This window comes from Mugil cephalus, chromosome 23 (genome assembly GCF_022458985.1).
Source record: "Mugil cephalus isolate CIBA_MC_2020 chromosome 23, CIBA_Mcephalus_1.1, whole genome shotgun sequence".
Taxonomy (NCBI): Eukaryota; Metazoa; Chordata; class Actinopteri; order Mugiliformes; family Mugilidae; genus Mugil; species Mugil cephalus.
In genome coordinates, this window is record NC_061792.1 from 9,206,144 (window position 1) to 9,230,188 (window position 24,045).

The window sequence follows — 24,045 nt, forward strand, 5'->3', positions numbered from 1 at the left end:
AAACGAGGCGGTGAAGCCTATAGGTGCAGACAGACTACTACAACACAGCCTGATGGGGAGCCGCTGATTGAGAGAGAGACAGAGAGAGAGGGGGGAGAGGGAGGGAGAGAGAGAGAGAGAGAGAGAGAGAGAGAGAGAGAAAGGGAGAGGGGGAGAGCAAGGACAGCCCATGGTGGAGAAGCTGGGGAGAAGAAGGAGGGAAGGCGAGCGACAAGCACGCGGATTAGGTGATTGAACTCGTGATCGTCCAGTTTCAACATCGCCGACAGAGACCCCCAGCCTCCAGCTTCCAGCCGCTGTCAAAGGGGAGGAGGAAATAATAAGAAAAAAAACACGACGGTGATGGATCTGCGTTCAGGTAGACCCAATTCTATCCCTCTGGCTCTAATTAAGCAAATGGGAGCGTGATTTTGGTGAATAATGGGAAAAGGTGGTGGAGGTGGTGGAGGAAGGCGAGAAGGAGGAGGAGGAGGGGGAGGAGGTGGGGGATAACGGGGAGAGACGGAGGCTGGCCCGTATGAATTGCAATGCGCCGGACTCAAACGCAGTGTGCAAAACCACACTGCAGAAAACTACACATTTTATATTTATATATATTTTCTCTGGTAGTCTTTTCTTAGTGGTGACACAGGCGTTGTTTCCGAGGTAGATGTTTGACCAGAGTTGCAGCCTCACTGAAGCAGAGATTGTCCCGCTGCTTGATTTACTGGTTCCTGTAATGCTCTGCCTCTGTATGCAGTGAGGTAAAGAGTTTCCTTATGTTGATGCCTCATTGGGAAACCTAGACCTCCCGGGGTTTGTTTCATGTTGTGGCTACTGCATTCAGAGATTCTCCAATTTGTTCTCTTGTCTGTGTCTGACAGCTCTCAGCAACAACATGAGCAGGGTTTCGGCGAAGCTCATCCTGTCCCTCCTGCTCCTGTGTGGGTGCCAACAAAGGTAAATTGAGATTTAAAAAAAATAATAAATAACATCTACTTAAAGTACACCCATTTGTATTTGTGAAACCGTGGGGTCGACACATTTCGTCTGATCCGCCTCCAATTTGGCAAATGCAACTCTTTGAATTTGACGCGTCTTCTGCTGATGGTTCCTGCCAGCTCTGCCCTCCTCCGTCTGATTGATCGTACACCCGGGCTGCACTCAGCCACAGCACTGCTTAAGTGGCCTTCCTGCACTAAGTAATAGCCACACACACACACTAAAAGAAAAAGAAAAAAAAAAGTCTCTAAGTAAATCACTGGAACCATCCACGTCCAGCTTTTTACTTCATGAGTTCAAATCCAGTGTATCTCATGTAATTCCTCTTGTTCATGAATGCAGTGTTCTCTATTTACACTCACCCTCAACACATAAAGCCACACTTCTCTCCATTTTTAGAAACGAAACCTCATTTGTTTGCATTTGGATCACACGTCAAGCCCTTAATTATCTCTACTGGTAGTTGTAGGCAGTGCTCATGTTCAATAATTAATCACAACGAGCCTGCCCTTAATGCGGCAAACTAATTAATGGCAATGCCCTGCGTTGTGTTTGACGTCCCGTCATTTCACTAATTCCTGGATGCTGCTCCTGTGTCATTTCTCCCTCCGTGTTGCAACCCCTCTCCCAGCCTCGGCCAGCCCTCCCCGGAGGCGCAGAAGGAGACGGGGGCCAACGACAACAGCACGGTCTTCACCAGGATCCTGGACGGGCTCCTCGACGGCTACGACAACAGGCTCCGGCCGGGGCTCGGAGGTTTGCCCCGTTTTTGTTTTGCAAAGAGCATAACCCCTCACATTCTCCCCACTGTATCAAAACCTTCCATGTTTCCTGCTGTGATTCATGGGGATAAACGGGGAGAATGGTAGGTGCATGGGTACGGGACTTTCTACCAAGTCAGCTAAGGTGAAGGCGTTTTTTTTCCATCCGCTGCCTTCTGAACTGGGTTGAAGCTCAGAGAAGCATGTAATTTCCTCTTATATACTGGCAGGGTGGAGTAATTCAATCAATGCAAAGCCTGAATCCAGCGTACTGTGGCGTCTCATTCGCGTTTTTTCACCCTGGTAACAGAGGATAACCTTGAGAGCCAACAACTTGCGATGAAAAGCTTTCATTTCCGAAGTCACTCAGAGGAGGACGCCTCCATGTCTGAGTGACTTTCGAGAGGAAAGCTTTTCATTTTCTCCTTCTCTAATGCCTCCAGCGCTTCATTTCGCACAGAATTTCCACACGCATTTTTATCTTCGGTTCTGCGTTTACCTTGTTTGCTGTGTGCACCCCCCAAAAAAAGAGGCTTTTTTTTTTTTTTAATGCTGAAAGCCTGATGTGTCATGGCAAAAGCCTGCTCTCACATCCTGGTAACGGTTGCTACCCTTGACAAGAGGGCCTATAAATACATACCAGAGAAACAGAAAAAAAAAAAAAAGACATTCAGGCCTTCATTCAGCATTCAACAAGCTGCTTTCCACAGAAGGACCCAATCCCATCTTCCAGCCACCAGATTTATATTCATAGAGGTCTGTAGCCGCTGTTACAAATGGCAGGAATCGCCTATTTCACATTGTCTCGGACACAAGTGTGCCGTGAGACGAGTCGTGGATTTGTGTGGGTTATTCCGCAGCTGCGCTTTAGCCAGTGCGTGCTTTTAAATCCTCGCATTGATGCTGATTTTACTGCTCAGTACCGTGAGCACTGCAGCTGCCAAAGTCGTAAGCAACCGCAGAAACTGCACTTATTAAACCGCCAATCGATTTGTGCGTCGATAGTGAAAAAAATGGAACTGGCCCGTGTCTGTAATGAATGACTGTTGTTGTTGCTCTCTCTCTCTACAGAGAACGTCACCGAGATCAAGACCAACATTTTCGTCACCAGCTTCGGCCCCGTGTCTGACACCGAGATGGTGAGTCCAAATGCTGCAGATACACAGGCCGGCTATGCTGGACAAACAAACGTACGCGCACGGCTTCAGACCAGTGTTGGTGAAATGGAATAAATGATTAGGTACGTGCAGCTTAATTGGGGAAGGCAGCAGCAGCTCGTGTAGCTAAATGTGACGAATAAAGGGTGGTGTGCGGCTCAGCTCAGTGGGAAAACAAGTGAGGTGTTAGCAGCTAAAATAGGCTAATTATTAGCAGGTCTCCAACCGCGACCCCTAGGAGGTCCACGGAGGTACTGCAGGTATTTTTATTATTTTTTATTTTTTCTAGATGTATATATTTTTTTTCAATTTCCCTCCACAAATTTCTTTAAATACACATTAACAAAAATCTAACACATTTTAGTAAATAGATAAGAGTTAGCTTAATATTGAAAGCAAAGTGATAATAATAATAATGTATATTTATAAATAGCACTAATACCAGTAAAGACCCCTGAGCTAAAAGATCTAAATGTAATTAATAAAGGGTGGAATTTAGCTCAACTCAATGGGGGGGAAAACTAGCTTTGGCTCCAGACCACTGTTGGTATTTTTAGATGGAAACATATTTACATTTCATGAGACTGATACCAGCAGCTCCTGCTGTTCCCCGGAAGTACCCTCGTGTCCTAGTTGCGTCTTTGAAGACTGGCTCGTTTTTGCAAATGAGACCAAATGAATGTGGATGACTTAAAACTTTTTTTTTTTTTTTTTTAGATTTAATGCAACGTGGCCGGCCCATTCCAACTTGCTCCAAGTGATTCATCTCTATATTAATCCGCTCTCTCAGGAACTCTACGGCGCTCTCTACCTGGGCGGCAAAATTCATTAATTCTCCCCTTTCATTAAGTCTTCCATAATACCCTGCCATGTCCCTGGCACACTTTCACACAGCGGTGATAGAACTTGCCACTTCGCTGTTACCAACTCGAGAAAGCCATTGTCGGAGACGCATGATTGATTAACGAATTGTGTCGAGAGGCTTGAGTGTTCCCGCGGCCCATAAAAAGCTTATATGTCAGGCTGCTAACGGCGTCATTATTCTGCGCGTTGCATTTTGCTTCTCGGCCATTTGTTTCCCGGCGCTCGGAGCGAGTCGATATTTCGCACATGAGCGAGTTTATGATGGATTCGCGCGCCGCAGCGTTTAATCACTGCGTCTTTAAGAGCTCGGCTCATTTGTCGAGACGCGAAGGAGGGGCTGTTTTGCCATTTTGTTAAGTTAAATTAGCGTTGCTTTGCAGTTCTTGGATCAGCTCAAAAAGTTTACACGCAACGACCATGTTGAGCTAAATGGTAAAAGCTAATGCGTTACCATCAATTCAAACATTCTTAAAACCGTACTTTCTCCGTCCCAGGAGTACACCATAGACGTGTTCTTCCGCCAGAGCTGGAAGGACGAGCGCCTGTGCTTCAAAGGCCCCATGGAGATGCTGCCACTGAACAACCTGCTCGCCAGCAACATCTGGACCCCCGACACCTTCTTCCTCAACGGCAAGAAGTCCATCGCTCACAACATGACCACGCCCAACAAGCTGCTGAGGCTGAAGGATGACGGCACTTTGCTCTACACCATGAGGTGAGGCGGGGTTCACGCCAACTTTGCTCCACAAAACAAACTAAGTGGAAGCCTCTGTAGTGGCCAAGGTTAGCGCAGAATTCAGAAGCAGAGTTTACCGTGCATTTTTTATTTATTTTTACAGAACAGAACAGCACAAAAGGTGGAAGGTTCAGTGTATTTATGAGAGTCAGGGACGCCTCAACATAAAATCAACCTTAAACATCTCTGCTTTGAAAACAGGGAGAAAATAACAGCAACGGAAATTCTCAATCTGTGAAGCTGAGTGCAGGCGAACAGTGACACCCAGTGGCCAATCAGTAACACTACATCCAGTCTGTAAAAAACAAATATTAAATGTATCATGTGTTTTTTGTTTGTTTGTTTGTTTTTTGCCAACAAACTTGCACTGGAAGATGACTTATTAAGAAAAGCAACTACAGAACGAAGTAGGCCATCACTGAACTCACTGCAAAAATGAATGACACATTAATTATCTTTTTAGCATCCCCGTGACAGAAACTATCGCTTATTGTAACCAGAGCGCAGCCACTAGGTCTCAGCGTGACCTTTTGACCAGAGAATTAGAATAATTCTAGTGCTTATCCTCCGGAGTTACAGTAGCCGCAGGACTTAAGAGTGACTGCATCACGGATGAGAGCACTCTATCTGATAGCGGTGGCACCCGGAGGGAGAATGATGCTGGAGGCAGGGCAGATTATCCATCTGCAAGCACCCCGACATACATACATATCCAACCAAGGCTGCGTTTACAGGCACCGCTTTGTCACATGCATCGAGAATATGCATCAACAACACTCAGGGTGTCGAGCCTGCTTTCCGCTCTAATCAGTAACGCACAGGTAACCTTCGACCTCGTGGCTTAACCGGTAAGGGCTTGTGCGAGTAATTATATGTGCGAGCGCAGAAACGTTCCGCAATTTTGCGCGTGAGAGCGCGGAAACGGGAGAGGCGCGCTCGCAGTCTAAAAGCTGGGCCTCAGATTCCCTGCCACGGCAGAAATGAAACGGCGGTGGGTCGCTTTTAATCGCGTGATTGTTACAGTGCCGTGCTTGTCGTTACCAGCGGAGCTTAACCGCAGGCAGCGCTGATGTCGTCTCCAGCATGAAGAGGCGCCAACACACATGCACAAAAAAGGCCATCTGGGTATTTGTAGGTTACAGCTAACAGCAACACTTGTTTGTTTCTGTTTAGCTCCATTTGTGATAGATATATACAGTTTAAGTTCATTGTTTGACACCTCGCAGATGCAGCTCTCTCACATTAACATGATATTCCTTCAACAAACTCATGCAGTCATCGACTAGTATGAGTCAAATCTTTTCAAGCATGAACAAAAAAGCAAATATTTAAAGAGAAAAGGGGTCATTTCTGGCGTAACTGCAGCTAAAGTGCATAATACTGGACACAAGGACCCCACTAGGAGAAATGAAGTACAAAGGAGAGCTCGCCTCTTTTTTTTCTCCCGCCTCATTTGAAAAGCATTACTCGGGAGGAGAGAGCAAATTTCTATGCATTTGTCTCCATGGATAATTCATAAAACGCCACTTCTCAGCAACGCGCCGCGCTCCTAATGCGCGCGGGCTTGATGGTGGCCATTACGGGCAGACAGCAGATCGGCCGCTGCATCTGCAGCTTCATCTGTATCACCCGGCGAGTGCATTACACACCATTATCATTAGGTACTGCTGCTGTCATTCATGCTCCGGAGCCCTGCGAAGCCTGACTTTTCTTTTGTTGTTTTTCTGAATGGAAGAGATCTTTTTTTTCTATGTTACCTTTTAGTTTTGACTCATGGTAGGAAGTAGTTGAATGAAGTTTAGACCTTCTCTGGTCTGTTTCTAATGTCCAGGCTTATATATCTACATTAAATCCAACCTGCTATTCTAAACTAATATGCTAAACCAATATTTAAATTATACCTGCAGCAAAAAATGCACAGATCTCAAGTTTTACCAGTGGGGCTCCTTCTCACAGCCTCATCTTGCTAATGGGACCAGGCAACAAGAATAATTAGAACGTCGCACAATAGCCGACAGCCATGTTCTCATTTATTTATCCCAAAGACACCCTTTCCTTTCCTTTCCTCTCCTCCTCCTCCTCCTCCTCCTCCTCCTCCTCCTCCTCCTCCTCCTCCTCCTCCTCCTCCACTGAATATCCTCGATCTGCCTCGACACAATTGGATAATACCGCACTGATGTGGAAAGCAAGCTGAGCCCCGAAACGCCGAATACGTCTCTGCTGGGACCAGAAGTGGCCTCTTATCCCGCTTTGTTCTGCTTCACTGGCTTCGCCGGTATAATTGGGGAAACCTCCCGCAGTAGTAGATACATACTGTGTGCGCGCACGCGGGAGGGGGAGGGAGGGGGGAGGTATCGGAGCATGGGCGACGCGGCGTCCCGAGTGGATGCCGCTACATCTTTGGCGACACAGTCATCATTAACATCATAATACAGTTCATCCAAGAGGAGGGAAGTGTGTAACTAATGCAGAGGTATGCCTCAATGCATAAAGCACTCCTTAACTTTCCTTCATCCGGCCCATTAACTTCAGCAAAGAGCAACAACTCCCACAGGGATTTGATTCAATCTAGGACAGAAAGCATACTATATATATATAAAGAGGTTTAGGGTTATATTTAACTTAACAAATGACTTGCATGAGTATTTTCTAAAGGATCATTTTGTAAAAGAAAAAAAAAATATTCCTCATCTTTCCAGGAGGGTCCTATAATAATCTCTGACCACCAGGGGGTAGTATTGTCACTTCAATGCTGATGGAGAAAAGAAGCTGCAGCCACATGCATGAAAAAAAATATATAGTTCTAAGAAAAATAATTGATACATCTGAGAGTAATTTTACCTCATGATTCCTGCACAGATTATAATGTATCTATAATCCAAGAAAATGTGTGTTTGGAATTGTTTTTAACCTGCAAATTAGATGTATGCAAAAGCAAGACTACGTTGCACGTACTGTTAACATATTGTCCATACATGTGTTCTGTCCTAGGCTGACCATATCAGCAGAGTGCCCCATGCAGCTGGAGGATTTCCCCATGGACGCCCACGCCTGCCCCCTCAAGTTTGGCAGCTGTGAGTAAAATCCCTGCCGTGCATGTCTCCTCCCATCACTTCTCCCCTCCACGCCGGTGCATGCTAATCCCAGCTATTATCATATACGGCACAGGGGTAATTTTCAGCTCAGCGCAGTTAAAGACTGTAAAACACCGAATCTAAATTTGGAGAATAATAAGAGATCGTTTCGGGGGTAATTAAAGATCCACAAGAAAGTTGTTATCGAGGTTGCGAGAGCGCGTTAAATTGCCACTTTTAAAGCAGCCGTTGCGTCGACAAGTGAAAATTATGTCACGATGCGAAACTCCTGCATTTTCTCTCTAAAATGTCGAGGAGAGAAGAGCCACAAAGTTCCTGAATCAGCTACGACCTCATCACTGGTGTGTTTTACAGTATACAATAAAATAATCCTCTAATTTATCCTCCAGTGGGGTTGAGTAATTTCATCCAGGTTTAAATAGGCCTCTAATAGGCCTCGAAAGTTGCTATTTTGAGAAACTGTGCCAATCGCCATTTACCCTGCGTGCGGCAACTATTAAAAACTTGAGGCTACGCTTAATTGGGCCCGCGATCAGAAGGGTTAACCCCGCCCCTTCCGTAATGGGAGGTCACGCCCGTGATTTCTACTAACGAGAACATGTATGGACCAGTGGTATGGACCGAGTGGGAGTGCGACCCCGGGGTGGGGGGGATTTAAAGATAGATCCAGCTAAATGGCACACCTCAGTGGCCTGCCGGGCTAAAGGGATGAGGCTCTTATCCCCAGATTTCAGTGAGACGCGGTCCACCCACACTTAACTATGTAAGAGGAGCACATCAGACGACAATCCAATTAGAGTTTAAGGAGCTGCCGGGACTCCTCATGGCGGACTCCGCCCTGATCGTCCTGGTGCTTTTCATCGCACACGAAAGGTGATAGCTAAATGAGGAATAACGCAAAAGTTCTTTCTTCCCTGGACCTGCTCAGTTGACCTGACCACCTTAAGATTGTGGCACAGAAGAAAAAAAGAAAGAAAATTGTTGCTTCAGTGCAATAATCTGTAAGCAGCATTTTGAGTGTTTATTATTGTCATGGGTGGGGGATGAAACGAGACGACATCTAATGGCACAAAAAAATGGGGGAAATTTAATCCCCTGTGTTAAAAAAATAAATAAAATAAAAAATGAAGGAAAAAAAAAACCCAAATCTCTCCTCCTCCTCGTCATGATGTCGGCAGCAGATTCGATTTCAGAAATTACAATTCATAGCTCGTAATTAAACACGTCTCTGCGCCCCGGCTCATCCACTGGCTTTCATTTGTTCCACTCCAATTCTCTGGCTTTACCGTTTATCTGCCGCGCGCTAAGTGCTGCTTCTAGATTATAGCCAGATGGCAGAAACTTCAAATCCAGAGCGCGCTCACCTCAGTAGTTACTTTGAGCTTTACAGTTCTTCTTAAATATGAATCGCAATCCGATGAAGCATAAACCAAATTCCTAATCCTTCAATCAATCGTGGGTCGTTTGAGCAGTAGAATAAGAACAGCGTTTTAAAGGTCATAAAAGTCTTAAAGTATACATTAATACACTCAACTTCCATGTATTAATTTAACAGTTAAACCACAGAGGCGTGCTTTAAAGTTATCCAAGGTGAAGGGCAACTAATCTCTCCTTCCGGCCAACTAATTTAGCAGCTGGCCTTCAGCCCTGCTGTTCCCAAATACACGCCACGGACTTAGAATACGTCGCGGTGGACACCGAGCCGCGTGCGCAGTTTACGTTTTAAGATTTCGACAGCGGCGGCGCGGCCAGCAGTTGCCGGCGCACCGGACTCAAAAACCCTCCCGACAGGCGATCACAACATCTGCATCAGCAAAAGGCCACGCGTTGAACCCTCACTGAGACAGACGGGACGGTCGCCAAAGAAACCGGCGTCCTCAGAGGCTGCCACATGATTAATATAATTGAGAGCACTTGGGTGAAAAAGAAAGACTAGTCAGACTAGTCACCCCCCCAGTGACCCGCGCTGAACACACAATGTGGTACCAGCGAGTCATTTCACGATCGGCCCCGTTCCAGGGATCCCACTCATTTCTCCAACTATTGAACCGATGAGGCTTCAAGACGAAGGCCTGTCCTCTTTGAGGCTTGCCTCGCAGGCGTTCAGGATTAAGAGGTATAAGTAGGTTACTTCAGGTGAGAGTCTGTATACTATATTTGCTGGTTCATCGCTTTCCCAGCATTTCCCAGCTCAAAAATAACTGGGGTTATGTCAGGCTCAGAAACATAACCCCAAACACACGCTCTCTGACTGACCTCTTAAGCCCCGCCCACACAGGAAGCTCCTCATATACCTCTTTGTCGCAGACATGCGGTCGCTAGTGGAGGCGGCGAGCTAACCATCTCGTGTACTTTTCAGCGCTGTGAAACACACTGTTCTGTAACGTTGTGTGATACTTGGCCGGTATTGACATGTACACATTGATTATTCTGTATAACAGCTCCCTTCACCCCCACCCCCCACCCTCACACACACACATAAAACAAGCACAGCAAAGCATTAAGTGTTGACTTGTTGGCACAGGTGCTAGGTCTTGTCTGCCAAAGTCTTTAGCTCTGTCCCTCGTGTAATGAAATTCACCGATAATCCCTCACTGCAATCTAACTACCCTCCAATTAAGATCCGAACCTCTGACCCGGCATGGCTAAATTTAAACGCTATATACATTGCACACAAGCGTCCGGCTGCCAAGTGAGCACCCAAGAATGTAAATAACCAGGTTAAGATGTTATCTGCTGGACAGAAATAGACCCTGTTACAAAAGGGAAGCTTTAAGCAGCGTTTGTGACAGTTTTTTTTGCCTCTGTGCAATCAAAATAATTTCTGAATCTCGTAAACCGCGTGCTCTCGGAGGCCGTCGACGGCGTTGCGGTGAGCTCAGGAGTGACTCCGTCCCTCCGCGCCAGCTCCGGTCTCCATCTCCCACGCTCACGAGAGAGGACAGGCGACGGATTCGGTGCGAATAGATTGAACCGAATGGCCGGGGGGGAGGCGTTCGTGGCCTCGCGCTCTGTTTTTCCCCATCACAAGTGTGATGCAACACATTTTTGGTTAATCTGACTCAGTCTGGTTTGCCGCTGACGGGGAGATCACCTCTGACCCAGAAGTGTGGTTTAAACAAAAAAAATACACTCAAATATCCGCCCACGCAGACACACACACACACACACACATGTACGCATGCAAGCAATATTCTGTTTTTGGACTTAAGCCTTCAGTCTAATCAAAAAGTGCTAGAAAGACACACACAGACACACAGCTCATAATGAGTGATCACGGGGCTGAGAGTGTAATATGCTCATAATTACTGGGTTTTAGCAAAAGTGGCTTTTGCGACTTCCATTTTGGGTGCAGCATCGCGAACTGAACTGAAGTAATCTGTCCCTGTCTGTCCCCCAGATGCCTACCCAGTGTCAGAGGTGGTCTACACTTGGACTCAGGGAGCTGCGAAGTCTGTGGTGGTGGCAGAGGACGGCTCCAGGCTCAACCAGTACCACCTTATCGGGCAGACGGCCGGCACCGAGGACATAAACACAAGCAGAGGTGTGTGTTTCTGCCCTTCAGCGAAAAATAAGTAGTAGAGCTTCGCTTAAGTGAATGGGAATCTTTTGGCAATGAGCAATAAATAGGAAATAAAAATAAAAAAAAGAGGAAGAGAACGGGCCAATCATCTGTCGACGCAATGCACCGCAACGACTATCATTATTATTATTATTATTGTTAGAGCGGTTGGGAAAATTCTGTTTGTCTAAGTCACAGCCATAAACCAACAGGAATTACTTTATTGTATTAACCAGTGTCGTCTGTGCAGCAGCTTTATGTGACTTGTCTGGAGCTACGCTCAGTTCATTAGCTACAGCGGTGAAAGCAAACACATTGTCATTTAACAGCCCTGCATTAAATCTTGGCTTCGTGAATGCCACGTATTTGGCATTATAAAGAAAACAAACAAAGAGTAGTAGTGTATTGTGCGGTAGCGACACATTTTCCTATTATTTTGACTTTCTGAACTACCTTAAACAACTAATTTACTAAAGGTTGAACCCATGAATCTTAAAAAAAAAAAAAACATCTTAGCTCAAATATGTTTGTAATTCATATATTTCTAATTCTAATTTGTAACCTCTGCAGAGATTTCCACATTATATTTATGTTTACGTCTAAGGAGGCACAATTGTGCTGCAGGTTAAAGTGCTACGATGACTAACATCGGCATTTCGGTTCATTTTACCGGCATTAGTAATTCACAGTAACAGTAAATCATCTCTCTTGAAGTTTGTGCGGCGCAACCTGCAAATATTTCTCTCTGTGAAGCTTTAGGGTCCTAAAACCACAGCAGACAGATACATTACCCTTGATTAACGTACTTCAGCCTTGGTGCCATAAACACTAACAAAGTTACGAGTTTCAAACAAATGCAACGCTTGGAATGGAACGAATTAGAAATGTCAGTCAACAAAGCAATAAAATGCAACTATTTGAGTTGTCAAAGTAAAAGAAGAAGAAACAACTACTCAGGGTTGCAGTGATTCTGGTCAAAGTAACGACTGTTCAACCTCCAAATCCCACACTGGAACAGCTCAGTTTCAGTCACCGCAGTTTGAAAAGTCACAAGACAAGCAACACAGCCGGCGAGCTGCCACCTAATGTTTTAGTGATGTAATTACAGAACAACGTGGAGAACAATTACGAATGCTCTCAAAATTTTTAGACCACGGTTCTTCAGTGTTTTACAGGCCAAGGACCCCAAACTGATGAGACATAAAGTAAGGACCCCCTACCTACTAAATGTGTTCTATATTAAACTATTCATAAATATACATAATTATTATCATGTTGCATTCATTGTTAAGCTTTTCAAATAATGCATAAGTTCAATTTTTTTATTTATTTATTTTTTTTACTGAGTAGTTGGCTGATCTGGGAGTTTACCTGGAGACTGAACAGGCTCTTGGCCAATTGCGGGATACCTGACAGAGTCGGCCTCGTGATTGGCTCAGCAGCCAATAGGGGCGGGGCCTACTCTGTACAGAAAACTTACACTGTATCACTGAATCAGTGAAGTGCTGCCTCCATTTCTTAAAATATGTTAAATTCATTCATTTATTTTAAATAATAATAATAAAAAAATGTTTAATCAACCAAAGATTTTGCGACCGACTTGCAGTAACTCCTCGGACTCCCTAGGGGTCGCGGACCCCCTGTTGAAGACCTAACGCACACACCAGGCTTTACCCTTTAAAGCTTGTTTCATTGCTCCGCTATCACATCTCATTACTTTCCAAACATTTCCACGCCAACTCCATCTGAACATTTCCAGCTCATCGTCCTCCAGCCATCTTAATAACATCACTTCAAGGACATTCATCGCAACAAAGTTAAGAGTCACTAAGTTAATTTAAAAAAAAATAAATAAATAAAAAATGTTTGGCTGCTGCACCACTGGGCACTCCTTTCTTATTTCAAAACTTTTAATAACTTTATTTATTTCATTTTTAATCACGCCGCGTAAACCTCAAGCTGAAAGACCTCAACGCCGTCTAAAGGATGAAACCCTCCACAGCTCAAGGATCTTTTCCTCGCTTTACTCATCCACTCATTCAATCTGTTTTCCTTCACTTTTTTTGCATGAGTAAATTAATTCCGGACGCGATGCCCGATACGTGTAATACCAAATAACGTGATGTAACTAATTCGAGATTAGAAAAGATAAACACTGAAGGAGAGAGGTTCGTGCGAGGCGCAGAGTAAATGTGGGAAACATTATCAGGAGATCAGAGTCAATGAGTGGAGGCCAGTGGAGGAGAGTAGCCTATCCCTCACACAACCAGCTGTCTACAGGCCTGGACAGCCCTGTCAAACAACACTTATCCCTGCATGAGCCCGTGTGCAAACACACACACATACACACACAAACACACACAGAGCTAGAGAGAGACCTAAGACCTTGGGTTAATCCCCCCCCCCCACACACACACATCCAACCACCCATCAGCTTTTGCATAAGAAGATGACATCACAGATCAGCGGGGGATTGGTCGGGTGGCTGTCGCCGAGCGTATCTGTGGGTTTGCGGGTATGTGGCTCCTGCATATAAGTGCCAAACGTCCTCACATCGCGACAAACACGCACATTAAGGTCATTTGGGCGGAAATCGCAGCCGACCCGGTGTCAGTCGCGGGCTCAGGGGTTTGGGTTTAGGGGTGTTAGGGTTAAACATTAATTTAGATCGATTTTACGAGGTCAAGGTCGGAGACGTTTCTTTGCCGAGTTGACAGAAAAGGGAAAAGGAAACGGCAGGAGTCAAAACCGAAGCGAGGTCCTCACAGAGCTAGGAGAAGGAATGTGTCCGTGTGTCTGCGTGTCAGGATTGGACAGGCTCGCTCTGACACGTGGGGGCGGGTGGGGGGGAGGTGGGGGGGCTGAAAGGCATCTGCTTAATACTCTTATGTAAAACGGAACTGTAATACACTTCCATCTAGTTTCTAGTAGAATCATTATTAAAAGCGTGGATTTCCCCTGTTTTTTTTTTTAGTTGCCACAGCTGAAACCATTTTTTTTTTTTTTTGGTCGACTCAGAGGTTTATTCAAAGGGTTAAAGGGTTCGCCTGTTGAGGGCCGGAGGTTTGACTGCATGATTGATTGGTTGGCCTGTTGACCAGTTCATGAAAGACTGCTTTTTTTCCTGACGCTACCTGACCGGCCTCAAGCAGAAAGGCGTGCCCTGAGACAATTTGTATTGTTATTGATTTAATAAAGTTGAACCGAATTGCGATGGATTTTCATAGTTCACTCGCAACATCATCAAAAAATCCCGTCGGTAAACTGCAGAAGTCTCTTTCCTCCAAACAAATATTGACATTCACAGTTATTCACCTCATACTATGTATCCTTCAGGCCTGACAAATGTTCTGGATGCATTTTGCCTCCTCACAGAACACTTGCAGAGGCGTTTGTTTTCCCCTGGCATCAATAATGCATTGTTTACGCCCGTGTTAGCTAGCTAGCAGCCCTCTGCATCCCCTGCCTTTGTTGTTGTTGTTGTTGCTACGTTTCTTTTCATATAACTTTCAGACGAGAGGAAGTATTGCAAAGGGGACTGGTTTCGATTCTTGTACGTGGTAAGAAACAAATCAAGTTTCAAAGCGTTGCTGTGTAGCGCTGATAAGTCAAAAACTCCCAAAGCAGTCGCTTCGCTTCTTTAGCATTAGCATCTATCAACTGAATTTTGTTAACCACCAACTAAAATTCAGAATATGCATCACATTTCTAATAGTTCTGGACTTGACATTGTTTAATGTCGCTAGCTATTCCCTCCCTCTCAGCGGCCGCTAACGCTTGTCCGTCGCTACATATTAGCCTGCAGAAATATTTAATGCAGCGCGACTGGGTTCAGCGTTTAAGCAATTTTCAAGGTCACTGTATATTATTTATATCTACGCTATCCGTAGCTGACGTTTCCGCGTTCGTCCTAAATCATCACACCACCATCTGCTGTCCTGACAGCTACAACAAACTGCTAAGCGTTATCCGAGAACTCCATTTAGCCGTAGGCCCAGAGGCGGGAAAACCATGGATGTGGCTCAAAGCTTGTGTCTGGAAACCGTCCAAATCAGTAGTGGAGATTGCTGATGAGGTTGAGCTGTGGGGTCACATTCAGTCCAGTAGGCTAATTTACTCCAAGCGTGTCTTTGACTCTCTCGCCAGTAACTTTCATAAAGCAAATATTTTTTCGCATCACACGTACCAGAGCCTTGCATCTCGACGGAGCAGGCTTTCAAATCAACGGGCTTTCTGTGGAATATTACCACCTTAGATGTGATCGGCAGGTGTTATCGGATGTGAACAGATTCCACCTTTGTCTTTTTTTTAAGGTGTTTGTGAAGCTATTTTTACAAGTTCTGCGTCAAACCTTGAGGCGTCGTGATATTTGACAATTTATGTACTGGCCTAGAGAGCCAACAATCCGACACGGAAATCCTACGGATCACGGCTTAGTCCAACATGGCAAACATCAAGACTGTTAATGGGCAATAAAGGGAGGTGTGTTTGACGTGAGGGGCCGGTTCGTCTTTGACGAGACAGAGGAAGCCAAACCTGATTAAAGGAAGCGTGACAGTTGCCTGCTGTTTTATTGGGTCCAGACAAAGTAATGAAGCACCTGCAAACCTGAAATTCAAATCAGGAGTCAATTAATGAGTGTCTGACCTTTCATGTGTTCTTACTCTCAAGCTCTGCCTGCACGGCCTTCGAGATCAAATGTGTTCAAGCTCAGCGAAATAACACCGACAGCAACAGACAGTCTATCTACTACGAATACTTATATATATACTTATATATATCTTTTAACTTAGGGTTTTTTCAAAATCCAAACATTTCAGAACAAAATTTTAGCTTTAAAGTGATTGTTTCGATGTAGATCAACATAGATCTTTGACTCTTTTTGTGTGGAAGCTGGAAGCCTGAAACACTGGACGGTTGTGATTGTGCCGGTCTTTAATTAGCACATCTAATCTTTGACAAGAGTCTCATCTGAGGACACGAAAGAGGAGATAAGTCCGTGTGTTTTTTTTTTTTTCCCTCTAAAGACCTGACATGACTTCTTCCGTCTCAGACAGCAATATCTTCCCTGAAATAACTCCCTGACTCTGCAAGCAGAAAACCACGTACGACAGCAACAAGGAACTCGTTAAAAACCTTTAGAATTAATATTTTCTTTTTCTATTTTGGCCTAACTTCAGAAATACCCTTCCGTGTCCCCCACTCACCAGTTGACCAGCATGGCAGCATTATTTCCAGAAATAAAAGGAAGTTCCCCTTGGACGTCGCGAGATACAAATCCTTGGGAGAAAAGCACAAAAGTCCACCAGAGGAGCATGTTCCTCTTCATTCCTCTGCCCCCGGTCCTGTTGGGATCCATGCATCAAGGGCAAAGGTGACCCCGGGGTGCCCCAGGTCGGCCGCGCCTGGATGTGTCCGGACGTTCCCGGCTACAGTGGAGGTCAACGGGGTGGTTGTGAGCCAGGCGGCCTGGAGTCATGAGGGCGTCAGCGGGCCCAGGTGACGGGATTTGGGCGAGGGCTAACGGCGCCGGGGATCTCCTGATCCAGGCATGGCGGCAGCCTCGGTGCTCACAAGCGTCGCTCACTCTCCGGCAAGTTCCGTCCCTTTCGGTCCCCCGCTGAAAACTTTGACCCGACTCTTCTTTCCTTCGCATTGCCAGCCGGTCCCATCAAGAAACGCGCGTCTCATCGATTATCCCTCAGACAGCTGGAGATAAAACATCAGAAGGGAGTATCCGGGCGACTAGCCCCCCTCCATCCCACCAGGAGTCGTCGGCGGCGCTGAGGATCCCTCTTGTCGTCAGCTAGAATGGTTGTGTGTTTCGGTCCTGGGCGAGGGTGGAACGAGGGGCGGGACTGCGAGGAGCTCTGTGAGGATCCCGGGACAGGAAAGCCTCACCCCTCCCCTCCCCTCCCTCCCCTCCTTTGCACTCCCCGTCTTTCTCTCACTGATGGCAGGATGCAGATTGTAACCGGGGATTAGGGAGGTTCAAAAATCCGATTTTCCCTGGAGAAAGCCTCGCGTATTACTGTGTGTGTGTGTGTGTGTGTGTGTGTGTGCGGGGAGGGAGGGAGGGAGGGAGGCAGAGGGTGGGGGTTAAAGAGAGAGAGCCGCTTGTGTACATGTGCCCTAGTGTGTGGAATATAGTTTACCAGCGCCTGCAGTCACAAACTACTGCTGCCGAGAGGATTTTTTTTTTTTTTTTTTTTTTTTTTTTTTTTAAAGCCTCAAATGCAATCTTCACTTGCTTAACTGAATATTGTGTCCCGTTCCCTGTCTCTCTGGCTACACTTTCTGGATTTACCTCCTGCTGTCACGGGGGCCATTGTCAAATCCCAGACATTAACCGCACGATAATTCACCATCAAATTCTCCCAATAATTAATGTCACTGACACCTCTTTTTCAGTACAATAACAAAAATTGCTTTAATCAACCGAACATGAGACGCTCTAATTTTTGTATTTTTACACCATTGCCACTTTATTGCGCAGCTTCAACCACATATTAGTGAAATCGGAAGGAGGAGGAGGAGGAGGAGACACTGTTCCCGTTTTATCCACTGATTAAGGCAGCATTATGAGCCAGTATCTAAAATGATCTGTATCCGTTTTGGCCACACAAAGTCTAATCCTACCTTTTGTGCGACAAGGAGGTCAAGTGGTAAACAATATTCTCCCTGATGGGGGCTTAAAGCGCACCATCTCCGACCGGATCTCCAACATTAAGATATTGCTTTTTTTTTTTTGTTATTATTATCATTATTGTCCCTGTCTAACGCTCCATCCTTTCTACTCCTTTCTTTCTTCCCCCTCAGGACAGTATACAGTGATGATGGCCCACTTCTTCCTGAAGAGAAAGATTGGATATTTTGTCATCCAGACGTATATGCCGTGTTTCATGACTGTAATCCTGTCCCAGGTGTCATTTTGGCTAAATAGAGAGTCCGTTCCTGCAAGGACCGTCTTTGGTGAGTGCGGCTGCTGCTTATTTTCCACTTTTTTCCCCCCCGCCTCTAAACATTTTATTTATCTGTGTAATATTCCTGTCATGCACATCCACACCAGGGAGAATAATAGTTGCTCGGGCCTGCAGCTTTCTGGAAGTTACTGAGTTACCGAGTCACTTGTCTTTGCTTGCACCCAGGGGTGACCACCGTGCTGACGATGACCACGCTCAGCATCAGCGCCAGGAACTCCCTCCCCAAAGTGGCCTACGCCACGGCCATGGACTGGTTCATCGCCGTGTGCTACGCTTTCGTCTTCTCGGCGCTCATCGAGTTCGCCACGGTGAACTACTTCACCAAGAGGAGCTGGGCGTGGGACGGCAAAAAGGCTCTGGAGGCGCAGAATCCCAAGGTAAAAACACCTTGAACGTGTCAAACACGCCTCTGTTCCATGTTAACTGAAGGGGGGTCGCAAAATCTTTGGTTGATTAGACATTTTTATGTTTTTTTTACTTAATCTTTCCATCAGTTTTGGGTTCCTTCCTGAAAAACACTGAAGAACCCTGTATTTTTGGGTTCTTGCCATGAGTCACATGACTGGCTTCAAGCTAACGTCCATTTCCACGTCCGCAGAAACGAGACCCCATGGTGCTCTCGAAAAAGCCCAACAATGTCTGCTCGGCGGGCGTCAACTACACCCCCAACCTCACCAAGGACGTGTCCATCTCCACCATCTCCAACACGACGTCGGTGCAGCTGAGGGCCTCCGAGAGCAAGATGGCCGACCCCAAGAAGACCTACAACAGCGTCAGCAAGATCGACAAGATGTCTCGGATAGTGTTCCCCGTCCTCTTCGGGACCTTCAACCTCGTCTACTGGGCCACGTACCTCAACAGAGAAGTCCTCGACTTGTCCACGTAATCGCTCTTTGTTTTTTTTTTTTTGTTTTTTTGTTTTGTTTTTTTACCCGGAGAGTTTATGTAAAAGAGGAGGAGCCCAATCAGAAAGTGGGTTGAGTAAAAAGAACAAGGATTGCCGTAAGCTTTTTTTTTTTTGCCCTGGACAGAAAAAAAAAGAATAAAACGTAAAAACATATCTGCGCTTGAAGAACAAAAACTATACTCAGCTATCTAATTCAAGCACTTTGAATGGATGCAAGGCTGCAACAGAATCCCTTTCCTGTTTTTCATTGCCTAAAAAAAAAACAAAAAAACTGCTCGATCATGAAGTAACTGCTTCTGAGACTGTGTCGACATGAGAGTGGGTGCTTTGCTTCTTTCTCATCTATCCTGCTGCAGTTTGCATGACGCTCTCCTCACGGCAAAAACCATGGATTCCTCTTCGTCCTGAACTCCACATATATAAATATATATATATATGTCAATTATGGCTTGGAGTATGGGAGCACACATTACCTGTCATTTAAATTTAGCTTTCAATTTCGCGAAGAAAGCGCTTTAAGTTCTCACGACGGAGGCTTGAAATGCACCGGGCTTTGAAAAGCAAACTTTGAAATGCATTTGACAAAAAAAAAAGGATTTAAAAATGTAATTCCACTCTGTGTGGAAAGAACACGTTGATATTAACGCTGCAAGTGCTTTAATAATTTAGTTTACACCCCTTTTTTTGGTCGCCACCTTTTTTTTTTCTCCCTCTCCTACAGCAGTTGGTGCTTTCGTGTTTCATTGTACATCTTCACTTGAAGATTCAGAGCCTGCTGCTGCTGGAGGCCTTGGTTCCCCAAGAGTCCTGAGAGTCTCTAAGAAAGAAGAGGCACAGAATGCTACCTGGTTAAATATATATATATATATATGTATATAGGTGAGATTAGCATCACTAATAGTTTCAAAATTAGAAAAGAGTCCTTGGCCCACACACGCAAGGTGACTGAATGATGTGCTCGCACAAATTTAGGATTAGATATATGTGGTTTAACTGAATTTTAAGCCGCGGCCACTCGGCTGGGAAACTAATACGCACAGTTGAGAGACCAGTCCTCGAAATTCACGACGTGGCACATACAAATCAGCGGAGGTGGCCGGACTTTAAGATGCTGTTTAAAAAAACTATCCAGTGCGCCAAGTGTCCTCGGGCCAGCACCTCCGACTTTATTATCTCAAACTGGCGACTGCGCTTCAGATTGACGTCTGGATTCAAAGCGGACGCATCTCAAGACTCACTCTTGGTAAATTGTACATTCAGAGTGAAAAGTAGGAAACTGTGGCGGGAAACAGTGATCGATGAAGTCTCATTATCACTTAGCCGTTCTCAGAAAAGCGCTCATCAACAGTAATAGATAAATATTCCCCTGAAGGCGGAGAGAAACCAGCTCAGAGAACTCGTCAGAAACGGGTGGGTTCATTGTAAAGTCACACAGTAAGGTCAAGAAGAGCTGTTATTATACAGCAACCCAACAATTACTCCATGAGCAGGGAGGAGAAACGCTCAGTGAGGTTGGGCGAGATGATGAGCCTCAACTCCACAAACTTATTTCTTCTGTGTTGGGTTTTCAATCTTCCATCATACCTGGTTTCACTCAATACAAAAGCTACTTGAACTCCAGATCAACTCCCGACTCGCTGCTTTCTCAAAAACCACGTCTGTTTTGTTCAAGAGCGAACGACGCAGGTAATGAGCTACGACGGCAGGCCTCTGTTTTTTCGGTAGCTTCAGAGCTCTGCTCTTTCAGGACGGCCGGGGAATCGTCCTTGGTGCTGATGAGACCATTACGATGATGAGGCGAGACCATTAAACCGAAGGAAGATTTGAGGAAATTAGGCCAAGTGTCGCAAGGGAACCATGTAAATACCCTTTTACTTTCGGCTTAACTGTTCGCTTTGACATGAAAATAACCGCTTCTGTTTTTAGATGAGAAGATAAAGTGTGACTTTCAATCTATTAAGAGCGCGTCTCCGCCTCTTATCGCTTTTTCCTTAATGTTTGTGGACACGTGCAACAGATCTTTTTGTTCTTTCCGCCCGTCAAAGAGCTGCTCGAACCTGACCTGAATCTTGTTTTGTTTTTAACTCGAAGCAATGAGCGCGCGTCGTTGCTCGACGTGTGCGACCGGTTGGTGTGCGGTGAGACATACTCAGGAACAAAGGGACCCCGTGCTCCCAGCAGAGGGGCCGAAGAGGAGCCGCTGCTGGGAGCGTCGTGCTAGATAACTTTAGGGCGCCGACACACTGGACTGGTGAACATGTAAATAAAGGAATCGGATGCTTCTTTATCTGCGTTGCTCTGTGAACCTAAAGCGGGCCTGAAGTCAACACTGCACCCGCTTCGAGATTTGTTTTGCGGCATTTCTGTGCTGGAGCTGCCATTTATGGAAATCCACAGACCCTCCGTCAGCTGAGACGACGGCTCAGCGCTCGCTGGAGCACGGCAGTGCCGGCGTTAAAAGGAAGCCCGGTGAAATGTAGTGGAAAGGCCGCCTATACATCCATCTGTCCGGGGTCGACGTGGCGCAGCTCGTGCAGATTATCAGAGCGGACATCCCGCTCAACGTGACCCCCCGACCTCTGTGCCTCCCATCTCTGCTTTGCTTCCGATAGGCCTGCAGTAACCGGGTCCTCCGACGTATTTGGGCCCGACCGTTCTCGTTTCGTGCCGTGCTACCAAAGGAGAATACACCGTAACAAGCGTCATGTATGAAAGTGTATATTTTATCAATAAAAAGCCGTGTCAGTCAGGCTGTGAAGCTAATTCAGTTTGATATAAATTGCCCCTAAAAGAGCAATCAGAGGAATGTAACAAGCTGCTATGCTAACACAATGTTTACAAACAGAAAAATATCAACCTAAAAACACACATATGACCGAGCTGCGCCAGCTCAAAGCCAACACGAAAGAACAAAACACGTTTATGTGTTAGAATGACGGGCGACAAGACAAGAGGGATTGTCCTCCATCCACAGCAGCTGTCGTTCCCCCTCGGCTCAGAGGATCGCCGACGTGCTAAAACTCGCTCGACTACTGCCTGTCCATATACATCTTCCTTGACATCCAAGACCCTCCGTCGCCATCCATCCATCCATCCATCCATCCATCCATGTGACCATCTCTCTATACTGCCAGCCAAGAAACGACTGCTCACCCCTCCCTCCCTCCTTCAGCCACTGTGACAGACTCATCTGCCATACATCTGTTAGAAAGGGGATTTAGTTCCGCTTAAGTTGCTTTCACCCGTTCAGGGGGGCCCCTTGCCTCCAATTTAAGCCCTGACTGGCCCAGCCTGATGACAAACACTTGTTTTCCCCCTCAGTGTGTGGCGTCTGGACAGCTGTGGCTGGTGCATGCTCGGGACGAATTTAGGATTCATTATAAGTTCCTTATCCAAAGCTGGCTGGTGACTAAAGTTTTTGAACAGTCAGCTGGAGAATGTACTGCACATCCAGCAGCTGGGTTAGACAAACATTTAAATGTATTTATTCTTGCTTTGAGCATTAGTTAATGCTGATTTTTCTTTTTTTTTTTCTTTTTTTTTTGGAAACTTTAAAGTTTTATAAAAAAAAAAATGCAGCACAGCCATTGTAGCTACAGCTGGGCTTTTACAATGTATTAGTGTCACTCATTCTTTGTTCCATGTGCTGTATTTGTTTTGTGTATTATACTACAATTGATCAAATAAAAAGGATCAACAAAGATGAGCATTAATTATAGCCAAGACGCTGCTGTAACCCAATCAAATCTTGATTAAAGCTGCTCATATCAGAAGGAAATCTGGCACTCATGTTGATTTGATGTTAAAAAATGACTGATACACGTGGATGTCGTTAGCCAGAAGAGAAGAGCCAAGTCTGTTTCAGGCTGCCAATAATGCTCTTTTAAGCGTGGAATATTCTAAAGTTTTAGTAAATCTGAGTAAAGCACATTAAAAAATACTTCAATTTAATAAAACAAGATGTTCTATCAATTGTAAAAGCATAAAATACTTCACAACATTTCAGAGAGAAATATAGTTTTGTGCTGATTGTTCTACAAATTTTGTGCATCTTTTATGGGCATTGCTAAACTGTCATTAAAATGTTTTGTTGTTTACACTGGTTATATAGCAGCAGCCTGCAACAAACATTCATTTAACATGTGCTTACATCAGCCAGTAACGACCAGCTGAAGTTAAAGCTGACTTTGACCCAGACTTTAAATTTAAAATCTCTTTTAAACTGGCAGGTGTTGCATTCCAGGGGGTTGGGCCTTTAATCTAAAAAGCACAAAGGAAGTCTTACAGCAGTCAATTTTGCAGGTGTTGTTGTTGACAACATTTTGTTGTAGTTGTGAAAGCGGACCTCAAACGTCCCGGACCTTGATTGAAGCTTTGTCGTGTTTTTATTGAGTCCTTATCTACTGTAAATGGAGGCGACGAAGATCACCACGATACCAGCGTCATATCAAAAGCTGGTGCCCAGGTTGTCCCCCTCACAGCGAAAGAACCGCTGAAGCAATATGACGAGACGCCGCGGCCAGAAATTGGAGGTAAGAACCAGAAGATTAGATCACACTGATAAGTTTGGAGCAGATGTAGTAGCTGGGAAAGTTAAAAGATCAATGACTCTGTCCAGGGTGCTGAAAGCTAAGGGACTTTTGTGCCAGAGCTGTCAGTGGTACTGAAAGGACTCACTGGCATCGTGTTCCAGATCTTCATTGAAGCTTTGACGTGTTTACACAGGCTCAAATCAAGGTGTTTAGTATTTAAGCTAAAACAAAGATTATCTTCTAAACGTATCTGGAGAAGAACGAACCTCTGTGCCTTTTGAGCATTTCGGCTCAATGCTGTGTCTGTAATGACAACAGAAGAGTGTCTGACTGTGGTTTACAGGCACAAGGCAGGCCTGCAACTAATGGCCGCTGAGGTTTCTGTCGATAAATTGATTTGTCTGTGAAATGTAAGAAAAAAAATGCACATAAAATCTTTAGCTGACTCTGAACAGTCTGAAACTTGT

The 24,045-nt window shown here is 45.4% G+C and overlaps 2 protein-coding genes across 3 annotated transcripts in view; one reads left to right on the forward strand and one right to left on the reverse strand.

The window, feature by feature from the left end:
• LOC125000766 (gamma-aminobutyric acid receptor subunit beta-3-like) overlaps positions 1-17,006 on the reverse strand; it is a 53,820-nt gene extending 36,814 nt beyond the window's left edge. The window contains exon 1 of one of the 2 annotated variants that reach the window (XM_047576425.1): positions 16,364-17,006. In XM_047576425.1, the coding sequence (XP_047432381.1) occupies positions 16,364-16,515 (152 nt within the window). In that variant the 5' untranslated portion in view covers positions 16,516-17,006. The remainder of the gene's footprint in view (positions 1-16,363) is intronic. The other variant, XM_047576426.1, reaches the window with a different exon arrangement.
• LOC125000767 (gamma-aminobutyric acid receptor subunit alpha-5-like) lies at positions 119-22,828 on the forward strand. The gene is made up of 10 exons (XM_047576429.1): positions 119-358; positions 864-939; positions 1,613-1,737; positions 2,814-2,881; positions 4,258-4,478; positions 7,491-7,573; positions 10,995-11,138; positions 17,976-18,128; positions 18,305-18,516; positions 18,738-22,828. Exons 1-10 carry the CDS (start codon positions 343-345, stop codon positions 19,023-19,025), a joined length of 1,386 nt encoding a protein of 461 aa, XP_047432385.1. The 5' UTR covers positions 119-342; the 3' UTR covers positions 19,026-22,828.
• Positions 22,829-24,045: the final 1,217 nt, after the last annotated feature.